At 52.4% G+C, this 27,260-nt stretch overlaps 1 protein-coding gene across 1 annotated transcript in view; it reads right to left on the bottom strand.

The window, feature by feature from the left end:
• PLLP (plasmolipin) overlaps nt 1-27,260 on the bottom strand; it is a 28,885-nt gene extending 1,625 nt beyond the window's left edge. Inside the window, exons 1-3 of the mRNA XM_003263095.4 lie at nt 26,960-27,260; nt 4,268-4,441; nt 764-886 (exon numbers count right to left, since the gene is read on the bottom strand). Coding sequence (XP_003263143.1) covers nt 764-886; nt 4,268-4,441; nt 26,960-27,094 — 432 coding nt within the window. The 5' untranslated portion in view covers nt 27,095-27,260. The remainder of the gene's footprint in view (nt 1-763; nt 887-4,267; nt 4,442-26,959) is intronic.

Here is a 27,260-nt window from a genome sequence, read left to right as displayed (position 1 = left end):
ACTGGCCACCTGACGTGGGCCTGGAGTTTGGGTTTCATGGGAGAGCCTATGAATCTCCCAGAATGGTTTAAACCAAAAGGTTTTTGCACGTGCACTTGTCAGTGGAAGAGCGTGTTTTTCACATTCTCCAAGGGGGCACGTGACCCTAAGTCAGTGTGGCACAGCTGATTTACAACAAGGTTCAATAGTTAACCCAGGCCGGGCACGGTAGCTTACACCTATAATCCCAGCACTTTAACAGGCTGAGGCAAGTGGATCACCTGAGGACAGGAGTTCAAAAGACCAGCCTGGCCAACGTGGTGAAACTCCATCTCCACTAAAAATACAAAAATTAGCCAGGTGTAGACTCCCATCTCCAAAAAAAAATACAAAATACAAAAAAATTAGCTGGTGTGGCAGCACACACCTGTAGTCCCAGCTACTTGGGTGGCTGAGTCAGGAGAATCACTTAAACCCAAGAGGCGGAGGTTGCAGTGAGCCCAGATCGCGTCACCACACTCCAGCCTGGGCAACAGAGCAAGACTCCATCTCAAAAAAAAAAAAAAAATAGTTAACCCAAAACTTCCATTGCCCACCACACACCACTCCCCACTGTTAATTATGGAAGCTTGGAGGCAGCCCAGCTCCCCTCTAAGACCCACTGAGTGTTCAGGTGACAACTCCTCAGGAGGTGGCAGGTGCCTGGCCTCAGACCAAGCGAGCAGCGTGTCCTGGGGCCGAGACCCTGCAGACCACCGAGGAGGAGCCTGGGAAGCAGACTCACCGAGGCAGCCGCACGCTGGTTATACGGCCGGGTGCCCCTCAGGGATGTCAGGTCAACTGCCGCAGAGCAGGCGATGAAGGCGGTGATGTAGAGAACGGTGGCGCTGATGTTAAAGATCATTAACTGCAGGACATGGGGGTAGGGAGTGGGGAGAGAAAAGGCTTAAGACACAAAGAGAGGCCGGGCACGGTGGTTTACACCTGTAATCCCAGCACTTTGGGGGGCTGAAGTGGAAAGATTGCTTGAGCCCAGGAGTTAGAGACCAGCCTGGGGAACATAGGTAGGCCCCATCTCTACAAAAATAAAAAAGTTAGCCAGGCATGGTGGCCATGCCTGTGATCTCAGCTACTTGGAAGGCTGAGATGGGAGGATCACCTGGCGCCAGGAGGTTGAGGCTGCAGTGAGCCATGATCACACCACTGCACTCCAGCCTGGGTGACAGAGTGAGATCCTGTATCAAAAAAAAAGACACACAAGGAGACCAACGGTTGGGGCCTCTTGGTTCCCACTGGCATATTCCTTGAGTAGCCATTGGATGGGGATGCAAACACCTGGGTCTTTCCCACCAACAGCGCCTCAAGAGGCCACCGTTGCCAGGGGGTCAGCCCATGAGGCCCTGGTCCCCAGGAGGCCTGCTGAGCAGGGAGCATGAACACACCTGAGGCTGGGGGAGGGGAATGACAGGAGGGCCTCAGTGATGGGGTAGGGGCAGTGCCAGACCCATTCCTCACAGAAAGAGGCCAATCCATGACCCATCTCTTTATACCAGCTAAAGAAACACAGGCCACTCCTCCAAGTGCAGCCCAGTGCCAAGCCCAGGCCATCCCTGGTACCACTGCAAGGTTTGGCTCTGTGGCCAGTCCTGGGCTGGGCCTCATATCCCTCTCTGCCTTGAGGGGGAAGAATCTTAGTCTCCCTTTCGGCTACATCCTAAGCTCAAGGCTCTAAGCAAATGCCAGGGTCAGGACCAGGAGGACCAGATATTTCAAGCTGGATACGGAACCAGACTGGCAGGAAGGGGCCCTCTGCTAACAACCAGGCCCCAGTCCCTCATCCCAAACGCTTGGCCCCAGGAACCCATTCACAGTCTTCAAACGCATAGTCCTCAAACATTCATTCAGTTTGTCCAATATACTTTTAAAAAATTACCAACCTTATAAAATTAAATTTCATGAAAACCTGAAGACTTCATGTAAAAATTTCTTATTAAAAAATTCTTGGCCGGGTACAGTATTGCTCATGCCTGTAATCCCAGCACTTTGGGAGGCCGAGGCAGGCAGATCACTTGAGGTCAGGAGTTAGAGACCAGCCTGGCCAACATGGTGAAACCTCGTCTCCAATAAAAATACAAAAATTAGCCAAGAATGGTGGTGCCCACCTGTAATCCCAGCTACATAGGAGGCTGAGGCGGAAGAATCACTTGAACCCGGGAGGCAAGGGTTGCAATGAGCTAAGATCGCGCCACTGCACTCCAGCCTGGGCGACAGAGCAGGACTTTGTCTAAAAAAAAAAAAAAAAATATTTGGGTATCAAAAGATTTTGCTACAAAGGGGCTGCATTCCGACTAGGAACAGATGAAATGAGTATAGAGGCAGCTTGCGATGGGCAGATGGATGCTGGCTTCTCCAGGGTCCCTCCTGACCCAATTCACTCACATATCTTGCCTGGATCCTGTAGGGGTCTGTAGCCCCCATGCCAGAAAATCCCAAGTTGGCCATGCTAATCCAGCCTTCTCTAGATGCAGTTAAGCCCTCTCTGCCCCATTCGTTGAGGGTCCAGAAGCACAAGAAGCAATGCCCTGCCACTGTGGCAGAAGGGAGCCTCCTTCCATTAACAGCCACGGCTGGAGCCCCAAATCTGCACCTAAGAGACACACAGGCTTTTATCTCCGGAGATTTCTCTCTTAGAGGCCCCTGGGACACGAGGGGGGCGGGGACCCTGAGCCCGGAAGTCAGGGTGCCGCCTCCTCACCCCAAAATCTTCCCTGCAAGCCCAGCGACCCCTGCAAACGCTGCCTGTTTCTGCCAGGGATGTCGAGATCTAACAAACCCATTCTGTCTTGAGGATGACTCACGTTTCCTCGGTTTAAAAAGTCATTGAATTCCAAACAATGCCGCCTAGTCCCAGCCTTGCTTGTCTTACAATCATGTGCCTTTCTCGCCTCTCTTCTCACTGAAAGCCTCAGACCCCAGCTGCAGGGGTTTTCCGGGTCAGAGGAAAAAAAAAACAAACCAGCAGCTTTCTGTGTGTCTGGCCAGGGTACTTCCCATGTCTGCTCTCAGCCCTGTGTCCTGGGGAGACTGTCCTGGGGAAAACCTGGGGAGCCCAGCCCCTCCCGGGCCTCAGAGCCTCACCTGCAGGCAGCCAGGTGCCTGAGTTTGTCCTGCACACTTGAGGCCCTGGCCTGGGCAACTTCTGACAGCTTGCCCCAGCCTCCAGCCACAGGGCTGCCTACCTAGGCCAAGCTACAATCTCACAAACTCATACAACACAGGCACAAATTCTGACCACTCTCAGAGGGGAATTTTTTTTTTTTGTTTTGAGGCAGAGTCTTGCTCTGTCACCCAGGCTGGAGTACAATGGTGTGATCTTGGCTCACTGCAATCTCCGCCTCTCAGGTTCAAGCAATTTTCCCGTCTCAGCCTCCCGAGTAGCTGGGACTAGAGGCACGCGCCACCACACCTGGCTAATTGTTGTATTTTTTGTAGAGACAGGGTTTCACCATATTGGTCAGGCTGGTCTCAAACTTCTGACCTCAGGTGATCCACTTGCCTCAGCCTCCCAAAGTGCTGGGATTACAGGCGTGAGCCACCACACCCGGCCGGGAAAAATATTTTTAAGATTCCAAATGGCCTCTTATAAATCCACTCAACAGCTCCTCACTTCTACTCCCCTCCTGGGACAGTCAAGCCTGTGTCCTTCCTGGCTCATGGTTCCCCAAAAAACTGTGCACTTCGGTGTGGTGGCTCACTCCTGTACTCCCAGAACTTTGGGAGGCCAAAGTGAGAGAACTGCTTAAGCCCAGGAGTTCAAGACCAGCCTGGCAATAAAGAGAACCCTCCTCTACAAAAAAAAAATATGTATATATAATATATATATATTTTATATTATTTATATAATATATAATATATTATATATATTATATATATATTTTATATATATATATATATATATATATAAATTAGCAGGGCATGGTGGCACATGCCTGTAGTCCTAGCTACTGGGGAGGCTGAGATGGGAGGATCACATGAGCCCAGGTGTTCAAGGCGGCAGTGAGCCATTATCGAGCCACTGCACTCCAGCCTGCACATAGTGAGACACTCTTGAAGGAAAAATAGAAAAACTGGACCCCTGAACCATCAATCCTCACCTCCACCCCTGGCTCTGCAGACCAGCTTAAGTCAGTGAGGAAGTCAGGCCACCCCCCCACACCCTGCCACTTCTTTTAGGGAAAGTCACAGTGGTCCTGTCATAGCCACTTCCAGTATCCCCATCCAGACTCACCACCAGTGGCCAGGGAACCATGTACAACTTCATGTGCAGCTGAAACAGGTAGAGGATGAAGAGGACGATTGTCACCAGCCAGAGGAAGACAGCGACGAACATCACCCAGCCATAGGCCGGGTACAGGTGGTACGGGGTGTCCGCAATCAGCGCCCACACCAGCAGTCCCAGCACCTAGAAGGGTCAGACAGGGCAGGGTCAGCCAGAGATGCAGTTTCATTTCTTATCTAGCTAAGTAATATTGGCCAGGCACAGTGGCTCATGCTTGTAATGTCAGCACTTTGGGGGCCTAAGGTGTGATAATCGCTGGAGGCCAGTTCAAGACCAGCCTGAGCAACAGAGCAAGTCCCCATCTCTACAGAAAAATTAAGGCCGGGCACAGTGGCTCACACCTGTAATCCCAGCACTTTGGGAGGCTGAGGTAGGCAGATTACCTGAGGTCAGGAGTTCGAGACCAGCCTGGCCAACATGGTGAAACCCCGTCTTCACTAAAAATACAAAAATTAGCCAGGCATGGTGGCATGTGCCTGTAATCCCAGCTACTTGGGAGGCTGGGGCAGGAGAATTACTTGAACCTGGGAGGCAGAGGTTGCAGTGAGCTGAGATCACACCACTGCACTCCAGCCTGGGCGACAAAAGTGAAAATCCGTCTCAAAAAACAATAATAATAATAATAATAGTTAGCCAGGTATGGTGGTGCGTACCTGTGGTCCCAGCTACTCATGAGGCTAAAGCAGGAAGATCACATGGGCCCAGGAATTAGAAGCTGCAGTGAGCTATGATCATGCCACTGCACGCCAATCTCAGAGACAGAGTGAAATTGTCTCAAAAAATAGAAAAAATTTTAAAAAGGAATGCTGACTTGGCTCGTGGGATACACCACTGTACTGGGGCCCTGACCTGCACTCTCACTCCTCATCCAGGTCTCAGCTGAGATGTCAGGTGCTCCAGGACACCCCCACGCCTCCAGCTGGCATCCCAGAGCCCTCATCAGCGCTCACAGGGCCCCCCACGCACCCACCATCCAGGGCCATAATCGTTCCCTTCCCCAGACTGCGAGCTCCACGAGGGCACGGCCGTGGCTGTCTCACAGCTACGTCCCCACACCCAGCACAGGACCTAGGCCCTGCCAGGGGCTCAGTAAAAGCTGCTGAAAGGAAGATCAAGTCACCACAGTCCCAGAGGCGGGAAGACAACAGCCCTGTGTCCTCCCTCCCAGCTGGGCCCAGCAGAGAACGTCACAACGGCCTCTGGGTGACCTCCTGCCCGACACCCCACTTCTCTGGCTCTCCCAGATGCCCTTCTATACAGGTGTTGCCATCTCACAGGTGAAACTGGGCCTCCAGGAAGCCAAGGGGCCTACCTGTCATGCTGTTCCCACATGGCAGGATGGGCCCGACCATCCCAGCAGAGCATGGGTAGTGGCTAACAGCATGAACTCTGGAGCCCAGCTGTCTGGCTTCGATCTCAGCTCTCCTTACCAGCTGTGTGGCCTTGGGAAAGTGTATAACCACCCTTGCTTATCAAATGAGTATAATGACCATTCCTACCTCGTAGAGCTACTGTGAGGACCCACAAGTTCATGAACATAAATGATTGCAACAGAAGTGTTTTTTTATTATTCCACAAGTCCAAACCAGACTGCACAGGCCCCAGCCCTCACAGCCACAGAGAATTCTCTGTGGCAGGTTTGTCGACTTACTATGCAGACTGTCTCAGAGTGCGGGCCAGCAAAGGGCCAGCTGAGGCAGCGCCCAGGGAGCTCGTGGAGGCCCCCAGAAGCACCTCGGATGTGGCCATCCTGGGCCTCCCCAGCCCCTCCTACCCCCCACCCCTTGCTGATGGAGATGCTCTGGAGAGTGCCTTCTCCACGAGGGCACTCTCTGGAATCCCTGGCCACGGAGAGGACATGAGGGTCTAGCTTTGGAGAAAGCCTCCATCGCCAATCAAGACATACAGAGGTGTCCTCTTTTTCCCCTTGTCAGCACCCAGGTACGTGGCACCAAGGCTGCGTAGTGACCTTGCCACCAGCCCAAGGACAAGTCAGCGGGATCAGAAAAGCGGCTCCAGAGCAGGACCTGCCTCTGGCTGCTAGGGTTTGGAGACAGAAAGTCCTGGCTGCTCCCAGCAGCTGAGGGGCTGCCGCCAGCCCCTAGAGCACCTGAGGGCCTGGGCCCAGAGCACAGACAGAGCTGGGGTGCCTGCCAGGCACCCCATCCAAAAGCACCCTCATCAAGGACCAGAAGGGAAGCTCCTGTGTGGATCCCTACAGAAGCCAGGGACAAGACTGGGGGGCCTGTAGCTGAGCTGGCCCAGGGAGCCCTCAGCCCTCACAACCCTCCTTCCTCCGCCTCCTCCCCATCCCCCAGGGATCTGGCTCGGGAAGGGTGTGGCCCAGTGGGGAAGTGGCAGGTGGGGCCTCGAGCTTGGAAGTCAAAATCTGTGTGGCTGTGTGACGCTGACCGAGTACCTTCCCTGCTCTCCGAGGAAGATTCTGGGTTTTGTTCTTTGCTGTATCTTCAGTGCCCAACAGTCCCGGACACACAATATACGCTAAATACACAATGTGCTTAGGAACTAACAATCCTATTTCTGCATCCATGACAGATATCAGAACCCTGCCCTGCACACGCGCTGTGTATTGAAAGAGGAAGCAGCGGGGCTGGGCGTGGTGGCTCATGCCTGTAATCCCAGCATTTGGGGAGGCCAAGGTGGGAGGATTGCCTGAGCCCAGGCATTCAAGACCCCATCCTGGGCAATATACAGGGAGCCCATCTCTGCCAAATAATTTAAAAATTAGCCAAGTGTGGTGGTGGTGCATCTGTGGTCCCAGCTACTTGGGAGGCTGAGAGGGGAGGATCGCTTGAATCTGGGAGGTTGAGGCTACAGTGAGCCATGACTGTGCCACTGTACTCCAGCCTGAGCAACAGCAAGACCCTGTCTCAAAATAAACTAAAATAAATAAAATTAAAATTAAATTAACAAAATAAAATAATAAGAAGCAGGTGTCCATCTGTGAACTGCCCCCGGCCTCGCCTCCCCCCAACCCAAGTAAGGGGCTCAGCCCGAAGTGGGAGGCTCAGGGAAGGTGTCCCTCTCTCCAGGGCTCAGCACCTGCTCCTCCCCACACTGGGGTGAAGCTCCAGCGACACACCCCCCGCCACACAGCACCCTGCCAGCCTCTGCTGCCCGTCAGCACTCTCCTTTCACCGCCACAAGCAGGCCAGGTGAGGGCAGGCAGGTGAGGAAGCCAGGGCGGAGCCGCAGGGCCTTGCCCGCTGTCACACACCAAGCTGGGGGCAGAGCCCTTACAAGTGTGGACCCAGGGCAAGATGTCTCAGAACAACACCCTGCCAGAAACAGACACACCTGGAGAGGCCACGAACCCCCAGAGCCGGGGGGAGGCCAGTGTTCTGAAGGAGAACAAACACTTCAGGCAGCACGCCTCCATCCCTTCTCCAGGTGAGAACTGGGTGTGTCCAAGATAAACAATTATTTTTTCATTTAAAGCCAATTCCTCATGGGCCTCCGCTGCCACTGTATTGCCGGCTTCCAACTAACTAAAGTCAGAAAATGCAATGAACCAAAAATCAAGAAAAGACCAATTCAGGTTTCCACTATCATACGCCTATCAATCACCTGTCCCATGACTCACAGCCTAGGTCACAATAACCACTCAATGCCCTCCCGCTCTGTGCCAGACACGTCTCATTGATTCCTCCATCACCAGACCCTCCTCAAATGTTCTATTTGTTATCCCCATCTTCCAAAGGGAATCTCAGGAGGCGATGTGCCTGTGGTCACTGTGGGTAAAGGACAGGGCAGGAGGCCGGGCGCAGTGGTTCACACCTGTAATCCCAGCACTTTGGGAGGCTGAGGCAGGTGGATCACTTGAGCTCAGGGGTTCGAGACCCGCCTGGACAACACGGGAAAACCCCATCTCTACCAAAAATATAACATTTAGCTGGGCATAGTGGCATGTGCCTGTGGTCCTAGATACTTGGGAGGCTGAGGGGGAGGATCAATGGAGCCTGGGAAGTCAAGGCTGCAGTGAGCCATGATTGAGCCACTGCACTCCAGCCTGGGTGACAGAGACCCTGTCTCAAAAAATAAATAAAAAATTGTAAAAGGATAGGGAAGGACACGAACCCAGATCCATGCTTCCTCGGAACCTGCGCTACTATGAGTTATTTAGTGAAGTGTAAAAAATGAGGACACTTCAGCTGGCTCCAAGAGCCAGGCTGGGCTGGGCACCCAGGCTCCCCCCCGCCGTCCCCCATCCCTGCCCCACCCTGTGCTGTGCTCCAGCCCCACCCCTGGTTTCCAGATCAGCAAACGCAGCGTCCAGATGAAGCCGGTGGATAAGCACTGGGAATTTCTGGCATTCCTTCTGGCTGTGCTGCCTGGCTCTGTGCCTGGGGAGCCGCCTTGGTTTCTGCCCTAGAACAAGGAAGGTTCATTCCTGCATTTGAACCAGACAAACTGGTTTCTCCTGGTCCCTGAGACCCCAGCCCAGTCCCCCCAGAGAGACCCTGCTCAGAACAGGGCACCCAACACAGGCCTCGCTGTGGGCATCTCTCTGGGTTCATACATTTAACAAACGTCTATGGAGAAGGGGCCAAGAAAGATCTCACTGGCAAGGTGATGATAAGCAAAGACCCAGGGAGGTGAGGGAGGGGCAGGAAGGGTGCCACATGGGTATCTGGGAACACAACTCTATGCCTTCACCCCTGGGCCCTGTAGGTCTCTCTTGCTTACGTGTTCATCTGTCCCCGTGTTTTTCTGCAGGTGTCTACATGAACATCTAACTGTCTGTCTCCTACACACACAGGCAAACCACATCCTCCCCTCCTTCCCAGCTCTCTGAGGTCCCTGCCATGCCCCCCCAAGACAGGTCCTGCAGATAAACAAAGGGAACTGTCTGGAAATCTCAAGGGCACAGGGCCTTTTTTTTTGCTTTTCTGAAAACCTGAATAATTTGGATTAGGAACTTTTTTTTACATATGAAGACTACAGTGTCAAAAATGACCTTTGCATCTTCAAAGAATTTCCAAACAATTGGGTAACAAACAGATGTTTTTGTTAAAACCACCTGCAGGATCAGAAAGAAGATTCGTCACAAATGCCCGACCAAGAGGCACTCCTTGCTCCAGTGAAACCCTGTTATTACAGTTTCCCCAGAAGCTGCCAACACTGACAGCCAGACAGGCCAGGTTCCTGCAGGGTGCATGCCCTTCACTGACTCTGAGGGAAGTTTTTCCTCATCTCTTGTTGTGGTTTGCAATGTTTTCCCCAAAATATGTTCAAGTCCTAACCCCTAGTACCTGGGAATGTGGCCTTATTTGAAAACAGGGTCTGGCCAGGCGCAGTGGCTCATACCTGTAATCCCAGCACTTTGGGAGCCCGAGGTGCGTGATCAGTTAAGGACAGGAGTTTGAGACCAGCTTGGCCAATATGGAGAAACCCGTCTCCAGTAAAAATACAAAAATTAGCCGGGCATGGTGGCGGGTGTCTGTAATCCCAGCTACTCAGGAGGCTGAGGCAGGAGAATCACTTGAACCCAGGAGGCAGAGGTTGCAGTGAACTGAGATCGCAACACTGCACTCCAGCCTGGGGGACAGAGTGGGACTCTGTCTCAGAAACAAAACAAAACAAGGCCTGGCACGGTGGCTCACACCTGTAATCCCAGCACTTTGGGAGGCTGAGGCAGGTGGATCACCTAAGGTCAGGAGTTCAAGACCAGCCTGGCCAACGTGGTGAAACCCCGCCTCTACTAAAAATACAAAAAATTAGCCAGACATGGTGGCATGTGCCTGTAATCCCAGCTACTTGGGAGAGGCAGGAGAATCGCTGGAACCCAGGAGACAAAGGTTGCAGTGAGCCGAGACTGCGCCACTGCACTCCACCCCAGGCAACAAGACCGAAACTCCGTCTAAAAAAAAAAAAGAAAGAAAGAAGGAAGGAAGGGAAAGAAAGAAAGAAAGAAAGAAAAAGAAAGAGAGAGAAATAAATAAAATAAAAGAAAATAGTGTTTGCAGACATGCTCAAGTTAAGGGGGGGTTATACTGGATTGGGGGCATCTCTAATCCAATGACCAGTGTCCTCGTAAGAGAAATGTGGGCACAGAGACCACAAGGGGAGACCACTGTGTGAAGACAGGGCAGAGACGAGAGTGATGCATTTGTAAGCCAAGGCACACCAAGGCTTGCCGGTCACCACCAGAAGCCAGGAGGGGGACATGGGACAGACTCTCCCTCAGAGTCCCAGAAGAAAGCAACCCTGCCAACACCTTGATTTCAGTAACCGAGACAATATATTTCTGCCACCCAGTTTGTGGAACTTTGTTACGGCAGCCGCAGGAAATGAATAGGTTTTTCTCAGCTACTCTCTGAATCTGTGGATGGGTGTCATGACCTTGTTCACCTGAGTGACACTGGCATTGGTTCTGTTGGAGGGGTGGCCTATCGACTCCTTGAATTCATGCTCTGGCCCTGCCAACTTAACTAGCTGTGTGACCTCAGGCAAGTGGCTTAGCCTCTCTGTGCCTTTGTCTTCATCTTTCTTCATCTTTGAAATGTATCTACCCCCTAGGGTGGTTTTGTTTTGTTTTGTTTTGTTTTTGAGACAGGGTCTCACTTTGTCACCCAGGCTAGAGTGCAATGGCGCTATTGCAGCTCACTGCAGCCTCGACCTCCTGGGCTCAAGTGATCCTCCCACCTCAGCCTCCCAAGTAGCTGGGACTATAGACATGCACCACCACTCCTAGCTATTTTTAATTTTTGTAGAGGTGGGGTCTCCCTATGTTGCCCAGGCTAGTCTAGAACTCCTAGGCTTAACCAATCCTCCTGCCTGGGCCCTAGGGTAGTTTTGAGCAAGGTACTTAGATCGGCAACCAGCATAGGCTTAATATTCAATATGGCCAGGTGTCATGATCACCCTGAGGGGTTAAGAACATGGGTTTTCAAGTCAGGCCCTGGGCCTACTTTCCTGCATTCGCCACGGTGTGTGCGGCTCCTCAGGAGGGCGAGGCCTCACTGAGAGCATGACAGTATCCACATTCAAGCACCAGGCACAGCCCGGGCACAGATAAGGACCCACGTCAGTGCCAACCCCACCCGCCTGACAGATAAGGTAGTGGTGCTCCCACAGGAGGCCCCAGAAATCCAGCCCAGCCCTCAGATCTTCCTTGAAGCTGCACTCCCTCAGCTCCTCATAGGCTGAGGGGCCTTGGGCAGACCCCTTCACCCCTGGCACAATGGAAGCAGGGAAGTTTGGCTTGCTGTTCTCTGAGATTCCCCGCAGCCTGAGGTCAACACTCCTGAACATGGGCCTCCTCCAGGGGCCCCAAAGGGAGGGGTTCGACCAACCCTATGGACTCTGAGCTGTCATGCAAAGACAGTCACCCCAACTCTTTTCACCCTCCTCACTTCCAGGGCAGCGTCAGACCTTTGTGGGCTCACTGTGTGGCCTTGGGGGAGTCACCTAACCTTTTTGGTCTGTTTCCTCAACTGGCAAGTGAGGAAATTGGGGTACAGGGACCCTAGGGGGACACCCGGTCACCTCACAGGTGTGTCATGCAGATGAAACCATGTGAAAGAAAACATTAAAAGCCATAGCAGTCGTGAACAGTCGTGAGGGCTGTGAGACAGTCCGGGGCTGGGGGAGGGAAATCCCAGAGAGGGAAGCCATGAGGCAGGAAGGCAGCCGGGGCCTAGAGGACACCAGGGCTCAAGCTCAGCAGCTGCCAGGGCTGGCAGGTCACAGGAATGACTACAGTGGGCTGGGGAGTCTCTGGAGTGGCTGCTGGGAATGTAGGCCTGGGGTGACCAAAGTTTCTAATTTTTCAAGAGACACTAGAATTCTGGATTTTATATGGAAATCAGCTATTTATTTATTTATCTCATGGAGTCTCGCTTTGTTGCCCAGGCTGGAGTGCAGTGGCGCAATCTCGGCTCACTACAACCTCTGCCTCCTGGGTTCAAGTCATTCTCCTGCCTCAGCCTCTCAAATAGCTGGGATTACAGGTGCGTGCCACCACCATGCCCAGCTAATTTTTGTATTTTTGGTAGAGACAGGGTTTCACCATGTTGGCCAGGCTGGTCTCAAACTCCTGACCTCAGATGATCCACCTACCTTGGCCTCCCAAAGTGCTGAGATTACAGGCATGAGCCACTGCACCTGGCGAAAATCAGCTTTTTAAACATGGATGACTGAACCAAAGGTTTTAGAAACAACGTGACGGCCAAAGGGGCCAAGGCAGCAAATCCTTCCATGGCCCCCGAGTCCAAACACAGTCCCCAAGTCTATCCACAACTCCCTTTTCCAGTCCCCGAGTCCTTTACTGGCCCCTGAGTCATTCCCCAGCCCCCGAGTCCATCCCTAGCCCCCGAGTCCTTCCCCAGTCCCCGAGTCCATCCCCAGCCCCCAAGTCCTTCCACAGCCCTCGAGTCCTTCCCCTGCCCCCATGTCCATCCATGGCCCCCGAGTGCTTCCCAGGCCCCCGAGTCCTTCCCCAGCTCCGGCCTCTCTATTCCCACTGCTCCATCCAGGAAAACCATGCCCAGCATGGCAAAGCAAACTCTTCCTGGGGTCCCCCTCACTGGGGACACATCTGGGCAAGCCAAGGACACTCAGAACTCAGCCTGGCCAGGCTTGGTCCCCACCCCCGCTCTGGCCCTTCTCCCTACAGTGAAAGGGACTTTATGGGGACAAAAAGCCACCCATTGTATCACACGAGACAAAGGGGCAGGGGACAGAGGCTCCGGGCGCCTAAGCTGGCCACGACACAGCCACACACCACCCCCTGCCTGTGTGAGAGGGAGGGCACCTTGGAATTCCCGTGCCATGCATTCCAGCATTCGAGGATCCTGGAGTCATCCCCGCTCTCCAGGAAGGCAACAGCAGACTCAGAACCCAGCCCCAGTCCACTAGACCTGGGCAGTACTGAACAGCCCTAAGCTCTCTTTTGTCATTGGAAAAATGGGCATGTAAGTCACCAAACGGAGTCATTCAGTCATTAAACAAACTGTGCCAGGAGCTGTTCTATGCCCTGGGAACACAGTGGGGAGCTTGGCAGCGAGGGTCCCCACCCCAGGCCACAGCCACCCCACCCCCACCTCCCGCGTGGGCCCTGCTTCCTGGGGCTATGGCAGGAGGACGATGCTGGAGGTGGGGGCTCAGATCTGGTCCTCCTCCAAAGCGTTCATTGTATCGCTTGTTATTCCTGAGTCCTGGGTCTCAGAGCAGAGAGCATTTCAATGCCAAAGGCAGAAGAGGTTGCAGCACACCTACCCCAGTGGCTGAGCCGCCCCTGGACCCCCAGCAAGGTCCTGCAGCCCCCACGTGTACTTGCAGCCAAGGAGCCACTACCACCTCATCCTTGCTGTGAGGTCCCCCCTTAGGGCTTTAAAAAAGTCTTCCCAGCCGGGCACGGTGGCTCACACCTGTAATTCCAGCACTTTGGGAGGTCGAGGCAGGTGGATCACCTGAAGTCAGGCATTCCAGACCAGCCTGGCCAACATGGTGAAACCCCGCCTCTAATAACAATACAAAAAGTTAGCTGGGCGTGGTGGCGGGCACCTGTAATCCCAGCTACTTGGGAGGCTGAGGCAAGAGAATTGCTTGAACCTAGAAGGCAGAGGTTGCAGTGAGCCAAGATCGCACCATTGCACCCAGCCTGGGCAACAAGAGCAAAGCTCTGTCTCAAAAATAAAAAAAGAAAAAAAAAGAAAAGTCTTCCCAACTTGAACTCAAACTACCCCCTACTTAATCCCACCCCATTCCCATTCTGCCCTCTGGTCAGATCAAGTAGGTCCTCCCTCCACAGGCAGCCCCCAGGTGTGTAAAGGCAGGTGGGGGCCTCTTGAGTGATACTCCAAGGCCCCCTCTGGCTCTCAGAGCAGGTGGCAGCACTCGCAGGTGGGATCTCAGAAACTCAGAGCTCCCTGCCTGCCGGTCCCCTCCTCTGCTTCCTCCCTCCTTCCCAGGGTCTCCTAGGCCTACCCCACAAAGCCTACCCAAGCCTCCCCAGCACCCAGGCCCCTCCAGCCACACAGAGAGTTCCCAGGAAGGCCTTACCCTCCTTGTAAAGTCCCAGGTGGAGCCCTGCATTCATTCCCTCCAACTCCCGCCCCCGCAAGTACCCTGCCAGGACCCCGCCAGGGCTTTACCCCCAGGGCCTTCCTCCTTCTGGGCCCAACCCTTTCAAGGGAAACACTTGACCCATTCCACTGATGAGGAAAACTGAGGCTCTTGGAAGATCTGGACCTGAACCAAGGTCATGCCTGGTAAGGACTGGGACCTGGATAGTTCTGTGGCCCAGGCTCCCCTTCCCTTGTCACCCAGGATGTGGGGACATTCCCCTGGAGACTACTGTATTTGAAGAGAGCATCACTGCTCTTGAAGCCAGAGCTGAGAGGGGGCAGTGGCAGAACTCGAACCCAGGGCAGCTGGGATAACAAGAAGCTTATAGTCTCAGCACCCCAGGGCCACCTCATCCTTCCATCGGCCCCTCCAGAGAAAGAACCAGCTGCTGTTGGGAGTGTATAGAGCTTCATCAGCCCCGTGCACCCTGGCCTCAGCCTGCTGGAGGAATGGGGGTGCTAAAGTGAGGATCCTCCTCTCTCCCTGGACTTCCTGCAACACTGGTTCTACACCCAATGCTGGCACTGATGTTCTCGGTGACCTTGAGCAAGGCTTGTCTGTCTCAACTTCAAGGAGGGGCCCACTGGCAGAGCACAGTGGCTCATACCTGCAATCCCAGCACTTTGGGAGGCCAAGGTAGGAGGAATGCTTGGAGCCCAGGAATTTGAGACCAGCCTGGGCATCATAAGCAAGATCCCCATCTCTACAAAAAAACAAAAACAAAATAAGCCAATTAGCCAGGCATGGTGGCACATGCCTGTGGTCCCAGCTACTTGGGAGGCCGAGGCAGGAGGATCATGTGAGCCCAGAAGGTCGAGACTGCAGTGAGCCATGATCACACTACTGCACTCCAGCCTGAGTGACAGAGTGAGACCCTGTCTTAAAAAAAGTTGGGGGTGTGGGGGGCCAGGCGCAGTGGCTCACACCTATAATCTCAGCACTTTGGGAGGCCGGGCGGGTGGATCATGAGGTCAGGAGATTGAGACCATCCTGGCTAACATGGTGAAACCCTGTCTGTACTAAAAAAATACAAAAAATTAGCCGGGCATGGTGGTGGGCGCCTGTAGTCCCAGCTACTCTGGAGGCTGAGGCAGGAGAATGGTGTGAACTCGGGAGGTGGAGCTTGCAGTGAGCCAAGATCGTGCCACTGCACTCCAGCCTGGGGGACAGAGCGAGACTCCATCTCAAAAAAAAAAAAAAAGTTGGGGGGGCAGTGCTCCCATCCTGCCACCCTCACATAGAGTGGCAGATGTGAAAAAGCTCATCTGGTGTCTGACCCCAGCCCCAAATAAAATCTAGAACATCCCAGAACAGGCCTGTGTCTGTTCCCTAGCAGTTCAGGATTTGGGCCCTACCTGACCTTTGACCTGTCTCCCTGCCCGCAACTCCCTGTGAGACCTTGGGGTACCACCCTGGCCTCTCCCCACTGGACAAACAGGAGGGACCAACCCAGCCCGACAGCAAAGGGCCTGGGCCTGGCTTTTGTCACAATCAGGGCTCAGCCCACTGGGCTGCCAAGAAAGACAGCACCCCCACCACCCAGGTTTCCAATCACCATGGAGACCTGGGCAAACAGCAGCCATGGGGATCCCTCAGATAATCTCTGAATGGGAAATCAGGGCCCTGGTCCTCACCAAATTCTGCCACAAACAACTTACTGGCTGATAAGGAGCGACCAATGCCTGTCCCTGCCAGGTCAACAGCAACAGCAACAGCCTGGGAGACTTTATCCCAGTAACCTGTTCTCCTTCCACTCATAGATGGTTGGGAAAATCACCCAAGGTCCCTCAGCCGTAACACTGAACTCAAGGCTATTGCTCCCTGTTGTGTGATGCTGGGGAAAGTGCCTTTCTCTCTCTGGGCCTGAGGACATTCAAGCGCCACCTTCATAGCTTTTGCCATATCCACGAACGTGTACTATTTTTTATTGTTTTGGCAATAGGGTCTCACTCTGTTGCCCAGGCTGGACTGTAGTGGCATGATGACAGCTCACTGCAGCCTTGAACTCCTGGGCTCAAGCAATCCTCCCACCTCACCCTCCCAAGAGCTGGGACAGGCATGCACAACCATGCCTGGCTAATTTTTAAATTTTTGTAGAGACAAGGTCTAGCTCTGTTGCCCAGGCTGGTCTCGACCTCCTGCGCTCAAGTGATCCTCCCGCTTCAGCTTCCCAAAGTGCTGGCATTACAGGTGTGAGCCACCACACCTGGCCCTATTTTTTTCTTTACTCAATATTTGCATTTATTTCAAAGTTTTATATGTGATTTTATCTTTGAAAGATATAATACATATGACATGATAGGTATCCAAATAGCGTATTCAGCATCATGTCTTCCATTTGATACTCAACTTCTGGAGGCAACCAAGAGTGCGTTTTGTTTTTGTTTTTGTTTTGAGACAGAATCTTGCTCTGTCACCCAGGCTGGAGAGCAGTGGCGCAATCTTGGCTCACTGCAACCTCTGCCTCCAGGGTTCAAGCGATTCTCATGCCTCAGCCTCCCGTGTAGTTGGGACTACATGTACGCACCACCATGCCAGGCTATTTTTTGTCTTTTTAGTAGCGATGAGGTCTCACCATATTGGCCAGGCTGGTCCCGAGCTCCTGACCTCAGGCAATCTGCCTGCCTCGGCCTCCCAAAATGCTAGGATTACAGGTGTGAGCCACTGTGCCCGGCTCAAGAGTAGTTTATTTTTTATTTTTCTGAGATGGAGTCTTGCTCTGTCACCCAGGCTGGAGTGCAGTGATGCGATCTTGTCTCACCGCAAGCTCTGCCTCCCGGGTTCACACCATTCTCCTGCCTCAGCCTCCCAAGTAGCTGGGACTACAGGCGCCCACCACCATGCCCGGCTAATTTTTTGTATTTTTAGTAGAGACAGGGTTTCACCATGTTAGCCAGAATGGTCTCAATCACCTGACCTTGCGATCAGCCCGCCCCGGCCCCCCAAAGTGCTGGGTTTCAGGCGTGAGCCACCACGCCCGGCCAAGAGTGGTTTCTTATGTGTGTCCCCAGGGACTTCTCTCTCTCTCTCTCTCTCTCTCTCTCTCTCTCTCACACACACACACACACACACACACACACACACACGTGCATTTCAGGTAAGTGTGTCTTGTATCTGTGTACTTCTTCCACACAAATGATAGCATGCTACAATTTTGTACCTTGCTTTTTTCACTTAAATATGTAGCCTGGAGATTGTCCCTCGTTACACACAGAGCTGTTGCATTGTCTTCTGTGAGGGGTGGGGGATATCTTTTTACTCACTGCATCATGCACCATTGTACAGATGTATCATAATTTATCTAAACCAGTCCCCATTGATGAACTTGTATATATCACATATATAAGCTAATTTTAAAAAGGAAACTTAAATCACTAGGAAGTGGGAAACCTGTATTATCTATCACAATAGAAGCTAACAATGTAATTAAATACAACAAATATGTAACAATGTTAATACATTCCAGACAGATACAACTGGAGTGAAAAAGACTGAACTATGATTCAATTTCCAGAACCCAGAAAGAAAAAAGGAAGAAGAATAAAATAAAGAAATTCAGCAACAAAAAAACTAAAACAAAATTTTGCAAGGCAAGAAAAACACCATGGGGGGGAGGGGGGAAACCCAGCAAAACAAACAAATTAGGAAAGAAATAATTGCAAATAATCCAGAACTCCTAGCAGTTATTAAGGCAAAGACCAACCACACTCAGTAGAATGAGCAAAGAATACAAACAGATTGGCTGGGCGCGGTGGCTCACGCTTGTAATCCCAGCACTTTGGGAGGCCAAGGCGGGCAGATCACGAGGTCAGGAGATCGAGACCATGGTGAAACCCTGTCTCTACTAAAAATACAAAAAATTAGCCGGGCGTGGTGGCGGGCACCTGTAGTCCCAGCTACTCGGAGAGGCTGAGGCAGGAGAATGGCGTGAACCCGGGAGGCGGAGCTTGCAGTGAGCCGAGATCGCGCCACTGCACTCCAGCCTGGGTGACAGAGCGACCCTCCGTCTCAAAAAAAAAAAAAAAAAAAAAAGAATACAAACAGACAAGGAAATACAAATGGCTCTTAAACATCTCTTAGATCCTGGCGCCAAGGCTCGCATTTATAATTTCAGCACTTTGGGAGGCCGAGGCGGGAGTATTGCTTGAGCCCAGGAGCTTGAGATCAGCCTGGGGAATATAGTGAGACCATGTCTCTAGCAAAAATTAGCTGGGCATGGTGAGGAGCACCTGTAGTCCCAGCTACTCAGCAGGCTGAGGTGATAGGATGGCTTGAGCCCAGGAGGCGGAGGTTGCAGTGATTCCTGATCGTGCCACTCCACTCCAGCCTGGGTGACAGAGTGAGATCCTGGCTCAAAAACAAACAAACAACCCAAACACATTTTTTAAAAGGTCAACCTCACTAACAAGAGAATGAAAATAGGCTAGGTTTGGTGGCTCATGCCTGTAATCCCTGCACTTTGGAAGGCTGAGGCAGGCAGATCACCTGAGGTCAGGAGTTCGAGGCCAGTCTGGCCAACATGGCGAAACCCTGTCTCTACTGAAAATGTAAAAATTAGCCGGGCCTCGTGGCTCATGCCTGTAATCCCAGCACTTTGGAAGGCTGAGGCAGGCAGATCACCTGAGGTCAGGAGTTCAAGACCAGCTTGGCCAACATGGCAAAACCCTGTCTCTACTAAAAATACAAAAATTAGCCGGGCTTGGTGGTGGGCGCCTGTAATCCCAGCTACTCGGGAGTCTGAGGCCAGAGAATTGCTTGAACCCGGGAGGCAGAGGTTGCAGTGAGTCAAGATCATGCCACTACACTCCAGGCTGGGTGACAGAGTGAGACTCTGTCTCAAAAAAAAAAAAAGAGAGAGAGAAATGAAAATAATACTACATTGACCTATCATTTTGGTCTATTAGATTGGGGCACATCCAGAAGTGTGTTAAATCACCATGTTGGGAGGCTGTGGGAACAGGAACCTTCCAGGAGGCATGCTGTTGCGGGCAGGAAGGGTGTGACCTCTCCAGAAGGCATATGGCAATCTACATCACAATCCCAAATGCATATACCCTCCCACCCAGTAGTCCCACTTCTGGAAACATATCATACAGATGCACTTGGTGGCATTTCTTGCAGCAGGGTGCACAACAGCAAAGGAATAGAAAACCCGAAGTGTCTGTCAACAAAGGGACTGACCACACAGTCACACCACAGCTGCATGATGGAATACTACAGAAGCCATAAAGAAAGAAGCAATTGCACTCCACACACTGAGACAAAAGGACCCCCAAGATTCATTTTTTAAGTATAAAAGAAAAAGTGCAGAAGGATGTGGCTAGACTATATATCTTGGGGAGACTATATAAACTGGGCATAGGAATCTAGAGCCACATTTGCATAGATCTCCTAAAAGAAAGTCTTAAAATGGGATATAGAAAACTGAGAGTGGGCACGAAGGAGTCAACTTTCACCAAGAGGGAACACAGATTTTTCACTGTACTCCTTCCCAGTCTATTTTATTCTTGAGCATTGTAAATACATTACCTATTAAAGAAATTAGGGGCCAGGTGCGGTGGCTCACGCCTGTAATCCCAGCACTCCGGGAGGCCGAGGCAGGCGGATCACCTGAGGTCAGGAGTTTGAGACCAGCCTGGCCAACATGGTGAAACTCTGTCTCCACTAAAAATACAAAAATTAGTCAGGCCATGGTGGTGCATGCCTGTAATCCCAGCTACTTAAGAGGCTGAGGCAGGAGAATCACTTGAACTTGGGAGGCAGAGGCTGCAGTGAGCCAAGATCACGTCACTGCACTCCAGCCTGGGTGACAGAGCAAGACCCTGTCTCAAACAAACAAAATAAAAATCAAGAAAAAGAAATTAGGTAAATAAAGGTAAGAAAAAAATGGACACAGCTTGCTGTGCACTGATACAGAATATCCCTAGGTGTATTGCCGTGGGGAAAAACATGGCTTGGCACACGCACAGACAGCACCTATCTGTGGTTAAGTGAGGTTATGGGTTTTTTGTAGAAATATGCATCCACTCACCCTGGAATGAGACACAAGGCATGTGGTTGCCTGGGGTGAGGGCAGCTGTGGGGCATGGTCAGTCAGGGATGAGAGAGATTACATTTTCATGATTACCCTTTCTACCATTTCAGTGCTTTGTATTATGTTTCTGTAATTTTTTTTCAAAAAATGAAACAATTCCATCAGTAGAGAAACAGCTAAATGAGCAGAGGCTGCCGGGACACTACGGGTTACTCCACAACAGTTTACAAGGAAGGAAGACAAGTCTCAGAACATGAAGAGTGGCCGGGCACGGTGGCTCATGTCTGTAATCCCAGCACTTTGGGAGGCCGAGACAGGTGGATCACCTGAGGTCAAGAGTTCAAGACCAGCCTGGCCAACATGGTGAAACCCCGTCTCTACTAAAAATACAAAAATGAGTTGGGTGTAGTGGCAGGCACCTGTAGTCCCAGCTACTCGGGAGGCTGAAGCAGGAGAATGGCGTGAACCCATGAGGCAGAGGTTGCAGTGAGCCAAGATTACGCCACTGCACTCCAGCCTGGATGACAGAGCACATGAAGAGCTCTCAGATGCACCAAGTATGAGAAAAGCAACTTGCTGAACAAAGGATACAGAATAAAACTATCAATGTTTTCAAAAGTGCACAGGAAAAAAGACTAGAAACACCCAAAATAGTTGTCCCCTTAAGGACAGAGGTGGGTAATCCAACTACAGCTTTAGTGTAATCTGTACAGGTTTTTTTATTTTGTGAGGAGAATGTATTCATATATTCATAATGTAATTACAAATTAATTCCCAAACACTCAATACTCCCCCCATTGCCGTAAGTGGGGAGTGTGTGGGGGAACTAACAATACAAGGCATTTATTGCTCTGTGCAGCGGAGCTGGGTTGGATGAAGATATTGGGCATGCAGGGCCTGGAATGCTGTACTAAAAAGACTGAACCACCCACAAATCTCAGTGCTAAGGGAAGCCCCAGGAGTCTCAGACATTGCAATCCCAGTGTGACCAAGCCCTGCTCACACCTCACTCGGACTCCAACAATCTCATCTAGGTAGCCCCTTCCTGGAGACCAGAGTTGGCTTTCAGTCCCTGCACTGCCCTCCATCTGCAGAGGAGCTGGTCTGCCTCCTGGGGCTGGAGACAGAGCCGGTATCACCATAAGGAAGAACTTTCCAACACTCCCAAGTGCCCAAGGATGGAACAGGCAGCCTTAAGAAGAACTGAGCTCCCTGTCTCTGGAAGCACGCAAGTTCATGTTGAAGATGCTGCAAAGGGACCTCTTATGCTTGCGTAAGAACCCTCGGATCCTATAACCCTGTGAATCCAAACTGTCCTTCATTCCCACATATAGTGCTAGGCTAGCTCTTTGCAGGCATGATCTAGATCCCGCCATCACCATCTAACAGACAAGGAAGTGAGGCTCAGGGAAATTTGGGAACTCCCCCAGGATCATGCAGCCAGAAAGGGACAGAGCCAGGATTTGAACCCAAGGCTCTCAGCGTCCAGGCCTGTGTTCCCATCACCACTCTCCATGCCACCCCATGGATCATGGAGATCTAGGGAAGGCTTCTCTTTTTCTTCTTCCTTTTTTTTTTGTTAAGAGTAGAGGACTGGGTGTGGTGGCTCACACCTGTAATCTCAGCACTTTGGGAGGCCAAGGCAGGTGGATTGCTGGAGCCCAGGAGTTCGAGACCAGTCTGGGAAACATGATGAAATCCCATCTTTACAAAAAATATAAAAACTTAGCCAGGCATTGTGGCATGTACCTGTCATCCCAGATACTCAGGAGGCCTAAGGTGGGAGGATCGCCTGAGCCTGGGAGGTTGAGGTTGCAGTGAGCTGTGATCACACTACTACACTCCAGCCTGGGTGACAGAGCAAGACCTTGTCTCCAGGAAAAAAAAAAAAAGTAGGGGTCTTACTCTGTCACCCAGGCTAGAGTGCAGTGACGTGATCATGGCTTACTGCAGCCTCAAACTCCGAGGCTCAAGCGATCTTCCTGCCTCAGCCTCCCAAGTAGCTGGAACTACAGGCATGTGCCACCCTGCCACCTGCCCAGCTAGGTGAGGCTTTTGATCTGTTATTCACCTGCAAAATGGGAATTGTGTGGCCACCCCCAATCCCAGGAGGTGGGGCAAAATGGAAGGACAGAAGGTACCAAACCAAATGGCCTTACTGCCACAGGGCATTCACACAGCTTCCACATCCTGGGCCTCAAGGATGCCTACTGACTGACAGGTCTCTCTGTACAAGCTCTGGTCTGTCCTGATCCTCCTTCTCCCTTCCTTTGCCAGGAAGCCCTCCCTGATGGCCTTGGCCCCTGATGAGTCTCCCTTCCTGAAGTCCCCCTTTTCCCCCTCCAAAGCACTCTAGAACTTCCCACCCCCAAAATAAACAAGATGAGGAAGCATAGCTAGAGCCAGGTTTTGGATTTACAGATCAAAGTGCAAGGCCAAGCTTGCCACTCTATCCTGTGTGACCTTGGACAAGTTCCTCATCCTCTCTGAGCCTATTTACTTATCAATAAATCCAGATAAGATCATCCTTCTCCCCACGGCTTGGGGAGGCTTGAAACAAGGAGAGATGGGCACCTAATAGCACTACTTTATACTTATTGTAAAAAGGCTTTGGGAGCTCCCCATAAGCAAATAACCACGCTTTCTGCATTCTTCCACCTGAGTTACACAAAAATCGTAGCACTGACGCCTTTTTTTAAAAAAACCAAAAGAGTTGTCTGTAGATCAAACTTGCCTGCCTTGTGACATGAATCCGTTGGTCAGAAAAAAAATTACAAAACAAAGACCTGCCTCCTTTTTTAGACGCTATTTGCATAGATTCTTCATGTTTCCCTTTTTGCCTAGGCTGCTAGGAAGTTCAGCAAATAATCAACAGCCTTAAACTTGCTGCAAGTCAATTCTCCCCTCCACACCACCAGCTTTTAAAGATATATTGCTTTAACTCTTCTGTCTTATGTGGTTTAATATCATATTCCATCTGGTGTTCTTTCTGAATCTACAAGGAATAAGGATAGTGATAAATCAATGAACACCACCAGATATCTGTGAAGAATACTGAGATTGGTTCTTCAGGACACATTCTGATACCGAATGAAAAGTATATCTCCTTCTCCAGGAGCTGGGAGCCTTTCTACCCACCTTCCCTTCCTCCCACCACACCAGGAACATTCATCAAATCCTTGATGAGAAGCTTCCATCTTCTCATTTATTTCCTGCTCCATGAAGCCTTCTCTGATCCCTCTGGGAGAAGCACATCCTCTGGGCACCTCTCTCACTGACCAAGAGCTCCTGGAAAGCGGGCTCTGGGCCCAGGGTCCCCACCACTCCCCCCACAATGACAGATCCTGGGAAGGTAGCAGCAAAGCCACACGTGGTCATTAAGACTATAGGCCAGAAAAGTCAGAAAAATCACTCCTGTGGAGGAGGGCTGTGAGATCTTGGGCAAAGAACTGGCCTCTGAGCCTCAGTTTTCTCACCTGTAAAATGGGGCCAATGAAGAGGATCTAAAGGCCTTAGCAAAGGGCCTGAGCCTAGTGCTGGCCCGATAGATGGGAGCTACCATGGCTTCCCAGCAGATGGTGGTGCCTGTTGGATGAACCCCCACATATCCCATTTCAGACCCAGTGGAACTGTCTGTTGCCAGAGAAACAGCTCAGGATGCAGCTTCTCCAACAAGCAGATTTTTTTTTCTTTTTTTTCTTGAGACAGAGTCTCTCTCTGTCCCCCAGGCTGGAGTGCAGTGGCGCCATCTCGGCTCACTTCAAGCTCCGCCTCCTGGGTTCACGTCATTCTCCTGCCTCAGCCTCCTGAGTAGCTGGGACTACAGGTGCCCGCCACCACGCCAGGCTAATTTTGTTGTATTTTTAGCAAAGACAGGGTTTCACCGTGTTAGTCGGGATGGTCTCCGTCTCCTGACCTCGTGATCCGCCCGCCTCGGCCTCCCAAAGTGCTGGAATTACAGGTGTGAGCCACCGTGCCCGGCCCCAACAAGCAGATTTCTAAGGTACTAAAATGTGCAGGTCATTTTCAGAACTCTGATGGGAGACCCTCATCCTCCCAAATGCACTGCAGGTAGGGGGCAAAAGGAGCCCACTTCCCTCACACCCAGTCCTCGAGAGTCAAGAGACCCAAGTGCCAAGATCTATTACAGGACTCCTGGCGAGTCCTTCTACCTAGACGTCAATGTCTACTTCTGTGTAACGGGACCCAGATGCTCAGGGCTGGATTGCTGAGCCCTCAGGGGATGCCCCCACTCACCCCCAATCAGGAACACAAGCCTTCTCTAGAGGAAGCTACCAAGACCCTTGCGGCCCACAGCAGCAACATCCTCCTCTTACTCCAATGACTTCCATTCCCCCTATTGCCCCTATTGCTAGTCTCTTTCTTTTTTCTTTTCTTTTCTTTTTTTTGTTTGAGACAAAGTCTCATTCTGTCACCCAGGCTGGAGTGCAGTGGTGTGATCAAAGTCACTGTAGCCTCGAACTTCCAGGCACAAGGGGTCCTCCTACCTCAGCCTCCCAAGCAGCTGAGACCACAGGCGCATACCACCATGCCTGGCTATTTTTTTTTCCTTCTTTTGTAGAGACAGGTTCTCAATATGTTGCCCAGGCTGGTCTTGAACTTCTGGCCACAAGCAATCCTCCTGTCCGTCAGGGGCCAGCCTCAGGATCCACCTCACCAGGGATGCTGAGGGGTCCCTCACAGGGATCTTGCCGCTCATCATCCTCCACCCAGCAAGATCCCTCTTCTGTTCCAAAACCTCTTAAGGCCACCAACAGAACCTAGACCCTGTAGCTCACAGAAGTTACACAAGGCCCTTGGCTTCGGTCCACACCAGAAACAAGTGCTTCAACTCCAGCACCACCAACCTGTTGCCTACTCCCTGCAAATTAATTCAACTTTCTCATCACCACATCTTGGCTCACACTGTTCCCTGCCCTTGGAACACCCTTTCCCTGCCTCTGCCTCAGATTTCAGTGAAGTTTCTGCTCAAAAACCACCTCCTCCAAGAAGCCTTCCTGGTCGTAGAATTGCTCTCCTTCTCCTCTGCCCTTTCGCACCACTTCTCACACCCACCTGGCTCTCCCCTAGGCAGCCAGGCAGCTGCTCATGGCTGTGCCCCTCACAACCAGCCCAGAGCCGAGCATTCCAGCAGTGGCGGGGTCAGTGGCTCTCCCCATCTGCAGAATTAAATGATTCCAGGAACTAGACCTCTTCCCTCAGAAGATAGAATCTTCTCCCCCACACCCCAAAAGAGAAACAAACAAAAAACTCTGGGAGAAGTGTTAAAAATGTAGATTTCTGGCTGTACTTTCTGAGATTCAAATTCCAATTGCACATTTTTTTCCGGGGGTGGAGTCCAATAATCTAAATTTTAAACAAACCCACCAGGAGATTCAGAGGCTGGGGAGGGGGCCCACAGAGATCTGAGAAATCCTGAAATGAGATAGCACTGACCCAGGTGGAGGTGGGCCCGCACCTGGAGAGGTCAGGGGAGGGAGACTGGACCTCAGCCCAGGGTCTGGCACCAAAGCAACCACCCTGCCCTCCAGCTTGGGCCTCGCAGCAGCGCTAGCACCCAGCAGTAGGAGACAGTGGGAAATGTCCACTCGCTGGATTGCCCCAACTCCAATTCCACCTGAGTCCTCTGAAAATGTATCAGGCCCTCACCCACCTTCCAGGCTCTCACGAAAGGGTGGCAGAGGAAGAAGCTAACATCCGGGCCTGTGGCTGGTGTGGGAGTGGAGGATGTTCCCATGGGTCCTCCTCAGTTGGGGTCTGTACAGGGGTCTGGGGGAGAGTAGGAGTCTTGCCCCTGGCTACCCACAAACCCCACCCTCCAGCGATATCTGGGCCCCGTGGGGCTGGCTAAACCGGCTGAAACCTGGCGGGTCACCCAGAGAAAGCTAGAAGAGCCCGGTTCCCGCGTGGGCGCCCACAGGGTAGTGCCTGAGTGTGCGTGTTGGGGAGTCGGATGTGCCCTCTAGATTAGATGAGGAATGTTCATGGGTGCGGCCACCCGGAGCCGCTGGGAGCGGGGCAGAAGGTGGTCAGAGAGTGGACTTTGCCTCAGACTGGGTTCCCTAGAGGGCTGGGGGCACTGTCCGGGCAGAAAGAGGGGTGAAAAAGAGAGAGGAGGGAAGGGACGGCTGGGAAGGGTTGGGGGGTTGTGCTCAGTGACTGTGGCTCCGGTGGGGGCTTCTCTGTGGCCGCTGGTAACCACCTTGAAGGGGGCACGATGGGGCACGGGCAGTGGGCACTCTGTACACGATGCAGGGTGCTCACGCTCGCAGGGACGGCCACGGGGGAGTCTCGTGGTGAGAGGGATGCAGGGCGATCTTGGGGGCGTCCGTGCGGGAAGCGCCCTAGGGGTACGCGCAACGCGTCGGTGAGAGTGTGAGCCCGGGTGGGGAGCGCAAGGTTCGCGAAGAATGAACGCAGCGCCGGAGTCCCTCACCCATCCTGGCCGGACCGGGACCTCCAGGCCAACCCCGTGGGCCCGCGCGCGCTCTCACCAGCTGCAGCAGCATGAGCGCCCCGAGGCGGGAGCGCACGAAGCCCAGGTCCGGGCGCAGCGCCGACACCGAGGCTCCGGCGCCCTGCGCAGGACTGCTGGTCCGCGTGCTCACTTTGGACGGGAACTCGGCCATGGCGGCTCCGCTCGCCTCCCGAGGTCGCTACGGCCGCCGTCGCCGCCCCTCCAGCGGTGGGTGCCGGCTCCCGCGCCGCTTTTTCCCGAAGCTCCCGATCCCGGTGCGGCTCCGGGCGCTGCAGGAGGCGTCGGGGCTGGGAGCCTGGGGCGCCAGGTGCGGCAGA

The sequence above is a fragment of the Nomascus leucogenys genome, chromosome 2, assembly GCF_006542625.1.
Source record: "Nomascus leucogenys isolate Asia chromosome 2, Asia_NLE_v1, whole genome shotgun sequence".
Classification (NCBI taxonomy): domain Eukaryota; kingdom Metazoa; phylum Chordata; class Mammalia; order Primates; family Hylobatidae; genus Nomascus; species Nomascus leucogenys.
The sequence above is the reverse complement of the archived record's forward strand: the minus strand, read 5'-3'. Positions and strand labels throughout refer to the sequence as shown.